This window comes from Marmota marmota, unplaced genomic scaffold, assembly GCF_001458135.2.
Source record: "Marmota marmota marmota unplaced genomic scaffold, marMar, whole genome shotgun sequence".
In the NCBI taxonomy this organism is placed as follows: domain Eukaryota; kingdom Metazoa; phylum Chordata; class Mammalia; order Rodentia; family Sciuridae; genus Marmota; species Marmota marmota.
Genome location: NW_026000101.1, coordinates 3,541,709 through 3,558,575, shown reverse-complemented (window position 1 = coordinate 3,558,575; position 16,867 = coordinate 3,541,709). Strand labels below are relative to the sequence as shown.

The 16,867-nt window shown below is 38.2% G+C and overlaps 1 protein-coding gene across 1 annotated transcript in view; it reads right to left on the bottom strand.

Moving 5' to 3' along the window:
- The window catches only part of Svep1 (sushi, von Willebrand factor type A, EGF and pentraxin domain containing 1), a 169,542-nt gene that overhangs the window by 43,459 nt on the left and 109,216 nt on the right, over positions 1–16,867 (bottom strand). The window contains 11 exon segments of the mRNA XM_048783107.1: positions 748–939; positions 1,983–2,067; positions 2,304–2,480; positions 5,185–5,304; positions 5,728–5,901; positions 7,119–7,289; positions 8,109–8,232; positions 9,191–9,315; positions 13,193–13,368; positions 15,130–15,331; positions 16,166–16,323. Of these exon segments, the coding sequence (XP_048639064.1) occupies positions 748–939; positions 1,983–2,067; positions 2,304–2,480; positions 5,185–5,304; positions 5,728–5,901; positions 7,119–7,289; positions 8,109–8,232; positions 9,191–9,315; positions 13,193–13,368; positions 15,130–15,331; positions 16,166–16,323 (1,704 nt within the window).

Genomic DNA, 16,867 nt, shown 5'->3' with positions numbered 1-16,867 from the left:
CAAGTTGTTTTTCCATCTCCATTTCCTGCTAACCATTTTCTGTTTGTTAAGCTGTTTTCTTCATCCAGCTCCTATAAGCTGTCATTGTCACACTGAAAATGAAAGCTGAAACTTCCCTCAAAGCCCTGAAGCCAACAGTTGAAAAATTCGATTGTAACATATCCCATGTGCCAGCACAGCCTGGATGAATCTAGTTACATATACTTCCTGGCTTTTTGTTCCTATAAATTACAACGTTTCTGTCGAATGTGGAAGGTGGTTTAGCTGTCACCCCAAATAAACTGTGATTAAATTCATTCTTCCTTTGTAAATTGTTTCCTCTTATTTATGATGTGGGCAGGTGACTGAATCCAGTTGGTCAGGACCCCACAGCCTTTGGCCTGGGCTCCAATAACCTGACCTTGGCATACTCTTTTACAACATCTCATGCAATGTTGAGTATTAGCTAAGTAAGCTGTTTATTTAAAAAAAATCCATCATAAAATCATTAAAACAGGTATTGTGGTATGCCTCACAGTGTTTGCTTTCTGTCTGAAGACTGAATGCGGAAGCAATTGAACCATAACGAATTCCCAGAATCATAGACTGAATATTTCTTTGGGCTTTCCTATTAGCTAGGATCCAGGAAGCGTACACATTTGAGAATAGCTTTACATTTATCAAACATGAATAGACCTAGTGAGTAAATAATGAGCAATGGGTGTGTGTGTGTGTGTGTGTGTGTGTGTGTATGAAACTGGACTTTACCTGTATCCTCTCTCGCAAGAGTACGATGCAGTAGAAAGGTAGGTAAGTCCACTCAAATTCAATTTTCCATGGTCTATGTTTTCGGGACTGGAACACTCCACCAGTTCACACACAGGGGAAGAATGACTCCAAGAACCACTAGCAAGACAGGACAATTCTTTCTCACCAGCCAAAGTGTATCCTTTATTACACCTGAAGAAGATAGAAGAAAATTACAGAAAGTAATTTGCTTTATTTTGCATAATTTTATCTGTACCAAAAGCCTCTAAAATATATTGAAAATTTACATATATTGAAAAATTTATCTTTTTTTCCTATGGAAAGAATGTTTTTAAGTTCTGTTTATTTATTTATTTTTTCATTCAAGGTTGTCTACTGTATATGTTCCCTGGAGGAATCTTGCTAGGTAATAAAAGAAGAGGATAGACTCAAGAATTTGCTTGGCCTGAATGTTTTCTCTGATATAAGGAGGCTGACTCATAGTGGGTAGGGAGGGAGAGCATGGGAGGATAGGGAAGAGGGGTGGGAGGGAAAGGGAGTGGGCAGGGGATTAGCAAGGATGGTGGAATATGATGGACATCATGATCCAAAGTACATGTATGAAGACATGAATTGGGTGTTAACATACTTTATATACAACCAGAGATATGAAAAATTGTGGCATATATGTGTAATAAGAATTTTAATGCAAAAAAACAAAGTACATGCATAAAGACATGAATTGGCGTGAACATACTTTATATACAAAGATATGAAAAATTGTGCTCTATATGTGTAATAAGAATTGTAATGCATTCCACTGTCATGTATTTAAAAAAAGAAAATCAATTAAAAAAAAGAATTTGCTTGGCCTCCAGTTTGTGTTATGGATTAGCACATGTAAACAGAAATGTCTTGGTTTGAGAGTTGTGTGGACTAGTTTAGGTTCCTTATCCATCAGGCGTGGAATCAAAGCCCATTAATAGTATTCATGAGCCTAGTGCTTTTCTGCATGGCATCCTGCATGGGGGAGCTCGGGGCATTAATAGGTTACTGCTCAAGGGATTTAAGGATGCCAAACATGACTACCCTTAGGTTATTAGATTAGATTTCTTCACACTCCACATCATTCAATTAAGTCCATATTAATTCAAAAAACATTTTATGGGGTTATTTCCCCCCTTCCTCCCAGTGTTCTATCACTGCTGGGACCGTCATCAACAACTCTGAACACTGTTTCAATTTTAGGCACTTACCTGAATCTCACTTTACTGCCGTAAGTAAATAATGACCCATCAATGTCACCATTTTCTGGAATAGCTGGTGCACCACAGGACAGAGCTAAAAGGAAGAAAATAAAAATCATGGCTTTTCTTTGACTGTGTGTGCAAAACATCTCTGAAAGCTTAAGGGTCAGCTCTGGATTTGTTTTTGTTCTGGATGTTTGTTTTGTTATACTTGAGCATGAGCCTAATACTTGGGTATCAAGACAAATAAGACCAACACAATATAACACTGGACATGCCTACATCTTACCTATTGCCAGACACAAAAATATGGAAATTCACTTGACATACCTTCACAGTGTGGCAGTAGGTGATTCCATTCTCCAGACTCCAAACACGTGATTTTTGTGACTCCCACCAGCTGATATCCTTCCTCACAAGAAAATGTGACCTCAGCGCCCACTGTATATATCTCGCCGGAAGAGTGGCCATTTTCTGGATTTCCTGGAGCCTTACATTTTTTAGGTTCTTGAAACAAAGTTTTTTTTTTTTTTTGGAATAATAAGTAGCTTTCACACAACCATACAAAGTCTCACAGCAAAAGAATTTCACTACAGTTGAGGCATACATGAAAACCTTGAGATAAAAGCTTCTCAAGGGAGATACATAAAGGCCAGGTACACATTGGACATTAGGCCAGAAAATACATTTAATATGCATTTAAATAAGAATATTTGGAAACAGAAAATGATTAATAAAAATATATAAGGTTTATCTGGACAAAATGGTAGTTGTTTACTGGGGAAGTAGTGATGGTGTCAGAGCATGGCTCAGAGGGCTTTACCCCTCCCACCTCACTCCAACTGCACACCCAGTTTGTAAAAAGCAACTGACTCGGGCTCAAGTGCATTGAAAGGTTGTATAACAGCAGATTCAAGGAAGTTATTAGCCTCCCTTTCCAAACAGATTGCATACCATAAGACCCTCCTATGTACAAATTAGGGGTGGGGGTCAGCCATCAGTGTAAAGCAGGGAAAATGGTTAAAGCAAGGTTTGAGGATAGAGTTCAGCAATATGAGAGGAATATAATACTTGAATTCTCAGAAGGGGAGGGTATACTGAGTCAATCTTCCTAAAGGTCATCTGGCCAATGTAAGACAAGAATTTTAAATGAAACACTCTCAGAAAGTAAATGCAATTATAAGACTGGATTTTGAGAAAATCAGGGAAAGGTAAGAAGAAAGATTCATGTTCAAAGATGTTTATTAAACTGTTTTTTTTTTGAAGTGGATATCATCTGACGTTAACATACAGAGAAAAGGTAATTATGGGAAATCCATAAAGTGGATTATAAAACAAGAACTAAAATAATATTCTCAAACTATCATGTGACTTAAATATGTACATGAAGTCATGTTAAAAGTAACTAAATAAGTTGCTTATCGATAGCATACAGAAAAACACTGGAGGTATATACTAACAGTAAATATGTCTGCATGGTGGGATGACAGACAATTTCGCTTTTCTATTCTGTTTTAATAGTTTGCATATTCCCTCAAGGAAGTCGTATGGCTTTAGAATTAAGAATACTTGAAGACATTTTTCAACTTACATTTTATTTGACTCTACACAAATACAGATTAAAACTCTACTTTCTGAATCCATCATAAACTCACTTACTCTACCAACCGCATATATTTCCTTACCCTTCCCATATATCTATCTCTGCTAATGTAGTTGTTAATACATAATTTGCTGCATTACTTATATTTCAGTAATAAATCATAACAACTGCCTGCAGTTTGAACCCAAATTTAGAGTACTTCTCTAGAACAAACCCTGGACTGGAGTGAACTGGTTTCCAAGCTCATTGTCTGATATGTTTGCCTTTTTGTCTATAGTAGTTGCCTTTTTATTCTGCTTTAATCATAGCATTTTTTCTCCTGCTTGGCTTTGTAGTTTTAAAAGTTTTTATTAGAAGTGATGTCTTTGTCTCTCCTATTGTGTACAAGCAGTCTCCCTGAGACTTTCTTTTGGTTTCTATATTAACTCATTTTCAGTGCCATATGCCTTTGAGCAGGAAGATTTTTGAAATTTCCTGTAGTTTGAATTTTGTTTAATTTTACTCATCCTTTAAAGAGAAGAGATGTATCTAAATCAGATATTTCTATAGGCAAGTTTTCTGACTTGTACTTTTTATTTTTAAATTTTTATTGGTGCATTATAAATAATAGTGGGATTCATTATGCTGATTCAAACTTGCACATAACATAATGTGACTTGTTCTTAAAGAGCACAGTGAGAGAACACAGATTTTCAGCCTGTGAATAGGATAATGTGTATAAATATCCAACATTCTCTGTTTAAGAGAAGATTTCCTCGCTAAACCTAGTTTACAATTCTATTTATATTGTCTGATGCTGACATTGTGTTTTTGTGGTTACTATTGTTTACATTCTCTCTTTCTTTGTGTGTGCGTGTGTGTTACAATGGGAAACATGGTAATATGTCATATATAACTCCTGGGATTTTTTTTCTCTGTCTCAAATTGTAGGACTATACTTTGGGGACCCATAGCCAGATGATATGAACAGTATTTTAAATTCCTCTTTACTTCTGTCTTATTATGTTCTGGTAGTTACCCCTCATAGCAAATGTAGAAAGATACAAATGGTTGAGAGATGGGCCAGTACTGTCAAAGTTATTACAAAATATAGAGGTATGGTCAGGCATCAAGATGTCTATTTTCTTCAGTGATAAAATTTTGTGTGACTGTGGCAGAGGGAATTGTTGTTGGTTAGGATGTGATGAACCATTTTCTTGGTTCTGATTGAGGCAGAGAGGCCACTGAGTCTATTCTTAAACCCATTCTATTATTCTTGAACTACGTAGACACTTCTTTAATATCCTGGTGATACATTGGATTGAGAGTACTCCAGGAGCGGGAGCTGCCTGGACCCACGTATGCATCCCTACCACGTAGCACACTGCTCGTGTGTAGGCATGCATGGGCTCTCTGTTTTGTTTTTCAGAAACTGGGAAGTTGGGAGAGGCACAGTACTGATTTAAAACACCTTTAGTTGTCACTAGTGTTTTTTTTTTTTTTATTAGATTCTATCTTTTGCATCTATCTGTATGCTCTTTGAAACTATTGTCTTATTTAAAATAACATAAATATATACTAGAATAAAAAATTGAAATAGGCATTTCTGGTGATACATAGATGAGTTACCTGCACAGTTTTTACCATCTCCTGTGTATGGCGGGATACAGGAGCACACATAGGATCCATTGGTGTTCAAGCACAAGGCGTGGTCACTACAATCTGACCCAACAGCACACTCATCCACATCTGAAATAAGACAGATGGCAAATATTCGAGTTGATTCACTTTTCCTATGTATCAAATATTTGTTTTCCCTTTTAAATCATTACCTATCTCTTAACGTATAACACTTTATATATTTTTATGAAATTTAAATGTAATAGTCATATCACATTCCAGATACACCATAAGAGTGATTATTTCTTTAGTTTACAGGTAGGCAAATAGAAGAATAGGGAAAGATATAGTCTTACTGTTGAGGCTGAGAAAAATTTAAAATATTTTTGGCACCTCTCAGGACAGCTGCTTTGTAATTATGGCTTGCCTAGAGTTTCCTGGGATAAGATGAAGTTAACAAAGGCATGCCATTGGAGCCTCAGGAATTTGTGGTAGCTGTTTCTCAAGGGGATAGAATAAACCCACACCAGTAACTACCAACATTTATCTCACCAAGGCATGATGGTGAAATGCCATTCCAGCTTCCATTATCTGTACAGAACATCCTTGAATCGCCCAACAAATAGTAGCCATTGTTGCATTGATAGGTTACTGTGCTGCCAGCATGGAAATCCTCAGCTGAATAAAAGCCATTCTCCAAGGGGGGAGGCACCCCACAGCTAATGCCTGGAATGTGACCAGAGAGCACACGACTATATTACGAGCACAATGCTAAAAGGACATCATATTTACATTAACCTAGTCCTATAGTATTTCAGTTGGACACAAATTTTCCATTGCACATAAACACTGGATTGAGAGTACTCCAGAAGCGGGAGCAGCCTGGACCCACATATGCATCCCTACCATGTAGCACACTGCTCACGTGTAGGCATGCAATTTATTCATTCCAAAAATAATTATGGGAGCTGGGCATGCCTGTAATTTCAGTAACTCAGGAGGCTGAAGCAAGAGGATTGCAAATTCAAGACCAGCCTCAGCAATTCAGAGGTGAGGCCTTAAGCAACTTAGTGAGACTCTGTCTATAAAAAAATAAAAAATAAATAAACAAAAAAAAAAAAAACCCAGAAAACAACAATCAAAAAACCAAAAAGACAAAAAGGGCTAGAGATGTAGTCAGAGATAGAGCATCCCTGGGTTCAATCCCCAGTACCACACACACAAAAATATAATAAATAATTATGAAGGTCTACTACATTCTCCTACATACCAGGGTTAAAGCAGTAAACCAAAGAGATGATACTTTTGCCTTGTGCAGTTTATTGTCCAGTGAGGTAGACAGTCAAGAAGGTAAACATATGCTCTGTCAGGTGGTGATGGCTGCTGTCCCCCACCTACAATAGCAGTCTTGCCTCTATCCAACACTCTCCTTTTGTATTGCCCTACCATGATTTATTTTTCTAGCCCTTACCATTATTATTTACTATAAATAAATAATTGCATATTTTCTTGCTTATTTTTCTGCCCCTCTTACTAGAAATGTAAACTCCAGAAGATCAGGGATTTTGTCCCAACTACTGTATCTTCAGAACTTAGATCAGTGCCTGGTGTAGAGTAGGCACTTTAAAGACCATTGAATAAATGAATGAGTGATAAGTCAGCTTAAGAGACCTCCCTTGGCCTCCAGCCTGCATGGTCTGTGTTTTCCTCAAACCCAGTTCCTTGTACAACCTGGAGGAATTCACAGGTTGTGTCCTTGGATGTTCATCACCACGTCCCTTAAGGTGCCTGGCAGAGTTCCTCACACAAAAGAAGGACTCAGTGAATATCTGCTATATTAGCCACTGTCAAGTATTTAGTTTTTCTCTAGAATTCCTGAAGGGTGTTTGCATAATTCCAATATTTTTCAAGAGCCACTGTAGTGATCAACGAAGACAGCTTACGTTCACAGTGAGGGAGTGGTTGTGTCCATTGTCCTTGATTCAGACAGTACTGCACAGGATTCCCGACCATCTGGAAGCCTGGGTCACAGAACAGACTGACTTTGGAACCTGGCTTTAAATCTACTGATGCAGTTCGTAGATGAGGTACTGATCCTTCTAAAGGTGGACAGTCTAAGGGCAGAGAACACAGGTGCAGAGCTGGTTAGCAACACAGCAGCAGTGCCATCAAGTCAGTGCCATCAAGTAAGATGTCCAAATCCTACTTTGTACCAACATGGAAGAGCCAGTCTACTGAGATTAGAACAAGTCACCACAGACCCTGTCATCATCAAAGGTAACAGGAAAAATGAACTGAATCAACAAACAATTTTCCCTCTTTCAGCTGATGTCTGTTGAATATTTTTTGGGGTGTTTTCTTATTTTATCTTTTTAAAATTCGTTCTAATTAGTTGCACCTAACAATAGAATGCTGAATATTTTTAAAGGAAAAATGACATTTTAGTAATATTAATGAAATATTCTTATAAGTTACCAAAAGTCATGAATTCTAGACCCTTTTAAAAAACTCATTTAAATATTTTAAATTTTATGACACGTCTTGATTACCCAGAGTTTGATTATCAGTGAGTGGAGGCCATACTTATTATATTTCTCCAAATTTCCCAGACAGCTGCTAGGAAATATAGAACAAAACCTTCTCAAATAGGAGCACAGAACTTTGGAGGGCATTTTAGACAAAGCAATTGTATTCTTTTTCTCATCCTAATCTTATTTTGCCTTTGCCAAATTTCCTTTCCAATTAATTTGTATCTTGTTATACGGGATGTATTTCAACATTAGAATAATCTTTTGGATGACCATAAGGTAAAGATGAATTACTAGTCAAAGAGTAGATTTACCACTATTTGAACAATTTGACCACTAGAGTATTATGAATTGCCTCTGTTGGCTATTAAACTCCAGGGTAATCAAGAGACATCCAAGTCTCACCAGAACAGAAGATGCTCTTGGGATTGATCTTCACCTTTCCCACAATTCCCGACAAGAAATCAGGCCAGGCCAACACGTTTCCCCTGCTGAGTTCCTCTGGGCAGGAAGTAGCCAGGGATTTCACCTGAAAGTTTAAAAGTACATTTTTAAATAAAGACTTACTTTCCCACAGAGACAGAGTTATTTTTTTTTAGTCCCATGAAAACCATTCACAGATTTTTGAAAGGTAGAGATAAAGGGAAACAGGCTTCTGCATGGTATGATTTCAGAAGCAAGAAGAAACTTCTCTTCCCTTTCTCCCACCATTCCCTCTCCAAATATTTCCCCTATTAGGCTTGTTGTTGTCTGAAAATTTCAAATCCTGTGCATGCAGTTTCTTGTCTAAAGCTTTGCAGTTTATTAAGGGGCTGCAGAGGTCCCCTGCCATTTTATGTCTTTGACCTCTGACAGAGTTGGAGAAACAGGCTTGGAGAAATTCTGCCACTATAATCGTGGATAAACATTTACCAAGCCCTAATGATAGGTCAAGCAATACCACAAACGCACACTAGGTATTTTGTTCAATACCTTAAGAACTCTGCTATATTATAGTTCTATTTGTTGACATTTTATGGATAAGAAACTGAAGCTCAGAGAGGTGGTAAACACACTCAAAATCATCCCAGTGAATTTGTGACAGAACTGGGATTTGCACCAGGCTGTTTGACTCCAGACAGATCACTTACTTATTTGTTACTCTCTAAGGATGATATTTCACAGTCTTATGTTTCTGCACGTTTAGTCGGAGAGATTTGAAGGATTTATTCTTTACAACTCTTTCTAGTTCTGAAATTGCAAGGTTTCACAAGATACTCATTTCCAATAAAATTTTAGAATATCACCAAGCAACTAAAAAGGATAATCACTGAACATTATTATAGATAACTTCTGCCTAACTCAGGCCATAGCATCCAATGATATTGGTGATCAATTCTGGTAACCAAGAGCTCACAGTAAGATATGTCATCATTAGGCTGTTCCCATTTTTGCTGGGTTTGTACCTTTGCATCTCATTACTGTCATACACTGAAAATGGAATTGACCTGCTGTGGAGACAGAACATAGTCCCAGAGGTTGAGCTGGCTTATGGAGCCCACAAAAGATTCGGCTGGGCTGAATCCCTCGCCTTTTTTGTCTTGCTCTTGACCAAGAACTAAGGCACCGCCACCTAAAGAGAAAGAGAGAAAAACGGAGGAGAACTGGCTCGATGGTCTGTTACTCATAAAAAGCCGACTTTAGTCCTTTGAAAGTATAGTCAATACAAATGTCTGAGAGAAAACTATTGAATAGCAAGGATGGTGGAATGTGATAGACATCATTATAAAAGTACATGTATGAAGACACAAATTGGTGTCAACATACTTTATATACAACCAGAGATATGAAAAATTGTGCTGTATACGTGTAATAAGAATTGTAATGCCTTCTGCTGCCATTTATTTTTTTTTTTTAAATAAATAAAACACAAAACTCAGGACCATACCATATATGATGTCTGAATTCTAATTTTCTTCTCAAATATGTTCTCATTTCATGAGTTTCAATAGCTTTTTTATGTCTTATGAATGCACAAAAATCTCTTTGATTAATTAAATAGTAATTTGTTTAAGTATTTCAATAGTTACTTACTACAGGAGAATAGAGTTGTTTCCAAGTTTGATATGAAAATAACACAGACATAAACATATTGACACATAAACATACATTCAGATGGTTGATTATTTCTTTTAGATTGATTTCCTGTAGTTGAATTGATAGTAAATTAGGAGATAGGAAGTAGCAAATGAAGCGAGTTTTCTGACTTTTGAGGTAAATTTCTAAATTGCTTCTCAGAAAGTCTATCAATTTTCATGCCTGTCCACACTCTATACAAGTGCCCACCATGTTGAATCCTTACTAATTGTATTGTCACTGTGACAAGAAATACAACAGAGACCTCAAAGTTGGTGTGTCTTAAACCAGATGCAGAGTTAGTCCCTTCTCCTTTCCCTAGAATTCTTATCTCAGTTAACAGGCTCTTCCATAAACCTGGGCACCCAATTGAAGGCAGTCAGTTATTGGTATGTGCTGAATTTTGTCGTTCCCCAAATTTGTTTATTGAAGCACTACTCCCTGCTGTAATAGTATTTAGGAAGCAATTATGTTTAGATGAGATTGTGAGAAGGGGACCCCATGATGGAATTAGTGCCTTTAGAGAAGGAACACCAGAGAATTTACTCTCTCTCCCTGCTACGTGGGGACACAGTGAGAGGATGGCTATGGATAAGTCTGGTAGACAGCCCTTGCCAGAAACAGACCATGCTGGTACCCTGATCTCAGACCTACAGCTTTCAAAACTGTAAGGAAGTAAATTTGTTATTTAAGCTACTATGGCATTTGTCAACGGCAACCTGAGTAGACTAAGGGCCACGAAAACTCTGCAATGATGGACCCATTCTTCCTGCTGTGATCAGACAATCATCTTCTCAGGTGGTTGCTATAAGAGTTTTCTAGTTTTACTTTCCTGTTATTCAATCTACTTTTCAGCCTTCCATCAGAGCTTAATTTAAATAAAAAGACATAAAAGATATTTTTAACCATATAAGAAATACACCTATTATAAACATATCATGAAAGAATAGAGAATAAAAATCACCTGTGATCTCACTGCCCAGAGAAGAGATGGTTGAAAACAAGAACATACTATGTTATACACAAATAGAAACCACCATCTCACTTCACTTGCTACTTCCTATCTCCTAATTTACTGAAGGAGAAAGTATATATTCCTGGAGGGACATAAGCAAACTCATTATAGCCTATTTCCAGGTTATATCTTAGCTTCTTTCTCCACCATATTTTCTTTTCCTTCCCTGTTCACCAGCTCTATGAAATAGCCAACCCTGCCTTCTCACACAAAACCCCTTTGTGGGGCTGGGTTTGTGGCTCCATGGTAGAGCACTCACCTAGCATGTGGGAGGTGCTGGGTTCAATCCTCAGCACCACATAAATAAATAAATAAAATAAAGGTGTTGTGTCCAACTACAACTAAAAAAAATATTAAAAAGACAAAACAAAACCCATTGTGGCTCTTTGTCTCTATGCAGAGATCCTTCCATCTGAGCCACCTCTCCCCATCCTCCTGCCCAGCCACCTCTGACTCATCCTTACGACACAGGGTAGCCAAATCCAACAGAAGCTTATGAGGCTGCTGGTGGTGCGCTGTCTACAATATCAGGCACCAGACTCACACAGTTGTAGAAGTAGAGCTGAGAACTGTACTGGCCCTGGGAGTTTATAATTCTAAGAGAAAATACACAGACATTTTCCAATTGAGTGTGCTTAATGAACAGTGCAAGTGTACAGATGATAGAAGAACCAATAGAAAGGGTTCCATGAGGAAGGGCAGGGCTCAGGGAAGGCTTTCAGACTTGTACCTTGATGAACAGTGAGAGTAATCTCATGCTGAACAAAGATATGAAGAGTCTCTAGGTAATGGAGTGAGTAAAATGCAAGAAAGAATAAAATAACACGGTGAGTCTGAGAGATACTGAGGATGTCCATTCACAACCCCTTGGTCTCTCTAGCACTTACAGGTGCTTCTGTTTCTAAGGCACCTGCTACTTCCATGGATGTGTACCAGCATGCCAATTTAAGATGAAAAGGCATGAATAGGGCACAACCACCAGCCAGAGGAGTTAGATTCTAGAAATGCACTTCAACTTTCATGAGCCTCTGTCTCCTTCATCTCTAATATGGTAATAACTACTCCATTATCAAATTCACAGGATCATCGGGAAACCCTTGAACAAATCTGTGTAACAGGATTATTTGTTTTAAAAGGTAACTAGGCATGAGTAGTATTACAAAGAAGTTTTGGTTTTAATATTGGGTTCCTGTTCAAATATATTTTACAAAGAGGCAGCTGGCAATAGAATAATGTATTTTAAATTTATCAAGAGTGCTTTCACTACAATCATATTAAAATATTGCCCTACTCTTGTGATCATGTGATTTTCAAAAGCAGCTTTGGTATTGATTGACTTCCCAATACTGTTACTCTGCAATGATGTGTCTGATGTTCTAAGTTGGTCTCTATTTCCCTTCTCCTAGCTTCCAAATTAACCTTTTCAATCTTTACAAATCATCTCCACTACCTAAATCCAGCAAACCTTGTGAGCTTTCTTCTCTCCCCTTTCCTCAGGAAAAAAAAAAAGATATGTGTTCCCTTCTATATATAGCTAGAGCTTCCCCTGGGCTGTGGTTTCTGCACTGGTTCTTTTTTTTTTTAAATATTTCTGTTTGTTTGTTTGTTTTTAGTTGTATTTGGACACAATACCTTTAATTAATTAATTTATTTATTTTTATGTGTTGCTGAGGATTGAACCCAGTGCCTTGCACATGCAAGGCGAGTGCTGTATCGCTGAGCCACAACCCCAGCCCTGGACTGGTTCTTGACAGATGCTCAGTGTGAGTGGATACACTGAAGCATCATCCATCTCCTCAACTACTCCAGCATCATTTAAGGGAGAGCTGCATTCTCCCTTGTTTTCCATTTATCCTAAGTTTGTCTCCCAGGAGAAGAGCAGAAAATGCTTTTTACTGTGTGTTGTTTGCTGTCTGGCTAGAGATCCCTTTGCTCTTTAGGGGCTTCCCCACATGCCCTCTTGCTTCATTCTGACCATTCCGGGAACCGCCTGAGCTGCCCTTCCTTCCATTTGCTGCAGCTGTCTTAAAACCCATCTGTGACTTCCCATTGATTTTGAGATGAAAACCTCAATCCTTTACCTGCTCTATAAGACTTTACATGATTTGGCCATAACCTCCTGCTCCAACCTCATTCCTTCTTTCAGTCCGCATTCCAGACATATCAGTTCTTTTAGGTCTTTCATTAGCTCATGCCTATTCCAGTCTGGATGGTCAAGGAGTAGTCAGTCAATAAGAGAGATAACTGTGGATCTTTATATGAAACAAGGGCAATACAGCTAGCAAACTTGGTGCTCATTGAAGCACCACCAACCGCCTCTAGAGTCTAACAGAATTCTATTCATTTTGCAAAGACATACCAGGTATAGCTGTGCTAACAGAGAGGCCAGTACCGCTGTCAGATAATTTCCCATCGATATAGACTTTCCAGGCTCCACCGGCACTTGTCCAAGTGATTGTAATATGATGCCAACTGCCGTCATTCACTGAGGGACAGTTTGTTATCTTTTCCTTGCCATTCACATAAAGGACCCAGCTGTGGAGAGAGAGATTCCAGGGAGCACAGTCATTAGTCATATGTTGTAATTCTTTCTGTGGGGCCATTTTCCTTTTTCTTTGTGGGTAAAGTACTTTGTGTAAAATCATTAGTGCTTTGTCTCCATTTGGTCATATTCCATAGAGGCAGATTTGATTTACTAATTACACTTAATTGTAGCTCTTGGAAATTTTATGTTCCTTAAACACTGAGGGGTAGGAAAAAGTCCAAGAGAATTGTCCAATTTGAGACAATTCACCATCTGGCTATTTTGGAGAGAGAGTCAAGAATGGAAGAAGTAAAATTTGTGCAAATGCTAGACTGATATCCTTCTGCTAGAATGTGCATTCCCTAAGACCAAAAATGCATTTCAGCTATTCTAGAGAAGGTAGGCTAGCACTACCAATATGGTCTGAATATTTATGTTCCTTCAAAATTTATATGTTGAGGACTAATCACCAATGTGATGGTACTAGGAGGTGGGAACAAAGAGAGGTACTTATGTCACCAGGACAGGAACCTCATCAATGGCATCATTGCCCTGATAAAAGAGGTCCCAATGAACCTCCTTGATGCTTCACCATCTGGGGACACAGCAAGAACATGAATCAGAAAGTGAGTCCTCACCACTCCAATTCCACCAGTGTCTTGATTTTGGACTTCTCAGTCTCCAGAACTGTGATACATATTTCTGCTGTTTATGAGCCACCCTAAACTATGAAACTATGACATTTTGTTATATCAGCTCAAATGGACTAAGACAGTTGCCAAAATAGTTGCATGGTACATAAAGTACATCGATTCAAGGAAAAGAATATTTGGAACTGAATGAGAGTGGCCACTGAAAGAGGTTTCCAACAATCGCATCACTCAGGGAACTTCAAGATAATAAACAGTTTAAAGTGAAACAATTTCAAAATCAAACGGAGAAAAATGATATGAAAAGTTGATAAGGAAGATAAACATTAATTGAATAGCTCTTCCAGAATCTTCTCAAACCCCATTCAAAGATGTTCATGAAAAAGTAATGTTTTTGCAATATTACTTTCGTTCTGCATTTTCCATTTTCCTTTCCCTACTCAAGTAGGAAACAAGTTCTCTCTTTATGTATGTTTTGCTTTAAGGGAGGATTTTTGTAAACTCTTTGATTTTTTTTTTTTGAAAGCCCAAATTCCATAAGAAGAATAGTGTCTGAAGATGGGGAGATTTCCATCAGAGTAGTGGGACTCCCTGATTGAAGAGAGGATTGAGAACTAAGTAGGTCTCTGGGGTCTACAACCTGCCCATTAGGAGGCCAACAATGTGGGTGTACTAGTGGGAAGTGCTAAGTGGTGCACTACAGTCTATCCACATCAAAGGCTGGACTTGAAGCCTTGCTAAGGACTGTGGAAAAGAGCAGTGGTCCTAGAGGGCCCCTAGAGGCTGAGCCAGTGGACAGCTCAACAATAAAAAGTATGAACGGTGGACCAATGATGGAGGTCCTGCCTGGGTCTGTGGCTCTTAAGCAAAACTCTGAGTGTAATTGAAGCAACTTTCCTGACAATGCAGAGGGAATTGCATTGAAATTAACTTATCCTGAAGAAATAAAGAAGTTTCACCTTGTGCTGAGCTTGTGGACTGGTTCATAATACACCTGTCTCTCATGAATCCATAATGCACCTCATTCTCCCTGTTTCCCCAGCCACCACCCCAATGTCACTTCTGAATTATCAGGTGCCAGGATGGGGTCCTGAGCACCTCCATCCTCACTCTTCTACTTACCCATTGTAATCGGTCAGGAGGAAGGTATTGTCACTGTCATCCTCTAGTGCATATGAGATTGGTGTTCCATAGTTAATGTTGTCAGAGGATTTCATCCAGAATGCGCAGGTTACGGCATGGAGAGTAGGAAGCACGCCATCGAGCATGACGTACCCATAGATGCCAGAAACTTCAAAATCCAGATTGAAACCTGTAGACTGTTCTGAAACAAATAAGAAAGTGCAGACTGTGGCACCGGGGAGGCACTTCCAGTAGTCTAATGTAAGCAGCAGGCAAGCAGTACTATTGCCCAAGAAACTAATTTTCAGTAAATACAATTACTTGAGAAGCAGTTTCAGAATTACATATAGATTATTTACAAAATAATGTTTTGTAATTTTACATAGCACACCCTTTTGAAAAAGATAACCAGTGTGCATATAAAAGATTGGAACAGCACTCAATTGTGAAAGAGAGCAAAGAAATACAGAGTCACTGGCAGGAGAGATGGAATTGGAGTATTATTAAAGCCAAGAGATACTAAAGCATGTTTGTGTTCAGAGGAGAATGACTCAGTGGAGAGGAAGTGATTGATGTTGCAGGAAGGAAGCAGGGGTAACTGCAAGGGCAATATCCTGCCCTGTGCAGAGCTTTGGTTTTACTCTATTTCATGGGCAATTCTGCAAAACCTACTCAATAAAATCAAAGTCCTGCAGCTAAAAGATGCCTGTCTCCCAAGAAAGCAGTTTAGCGTTGGTCTATTAATTCCTAACCATGTCCACACTTTCAAAGTCAAATGGCCTATGGAAGTGTACTTCCTAGAGACATGGAAGAGTTCTGCCAAATTCAGCTGGCTCTATTTCTCCTCTTTCCATTTCTAAGCTTCAAAAATTAATGGGGACATTAATCATAGTACTTAGTATATTGGATGGATGTGAAGATTAAATAAATATAAAGTTTTTGGCATGTATGCAGTACATATTATAAGCAAAAATGGATATTGTTATTATATTGCTACTTTTAGTATTATTATTGATAACATAGAGTTCATATATACCTGTTTCACATCTTTTGCCTGAAAATCCTGGCTGGCACTTACAACTGTATGAGTTTAATCCGTCCACACAGGTGGCCTGATTTCTACATGGGTTAGACTGACATTCATTGATGTTCAGTTCACAGTGTGGCCCTGTGAAGCCTGTGGCACACTGGCACCTGAAAGAAAATGAAAAGTTATAACAACTGGAACAGTTGCAGAAAAAAATTAGAAGGAATCTCCAGTTTATGACCACCTTGTTTCAGAAGGCTCTGAAAACCGAAATGCTGAAACATGTTCTCACATCCAAACAGTGCTTTGTTAGTTGCTTTCCCCAGTTCATCAGATGAAAATCTATTTGGGATGACATATACTAGGAAGTTTGTAGTGGCAGAAATAAAGTGGAAAGTAGTGCCAGTCCAGGTGGAATATTATTTATATATTTTTAATTCTCTCCCATAGATGTTCTTGGAAAAGTATGAAAAGTTCTGCTGTTGTTCTAAAGCCTTTCTATATATTAAGCCAATCTTTATAACAACGAGTAACATATGAGTTAGGCTGTCACTAGAGAGGTTAAGTAATTTATCCAAGTCCTCTTGTTTTCTATTGATTTTTTTCAAAAAAATAAATGACAGCAGAATGCATTACAATTCTTATTATAGGTACACAGCACAATTTTTCATATCTCTGTATATAAAGTATGTTGACACCCAATTCTGTCTT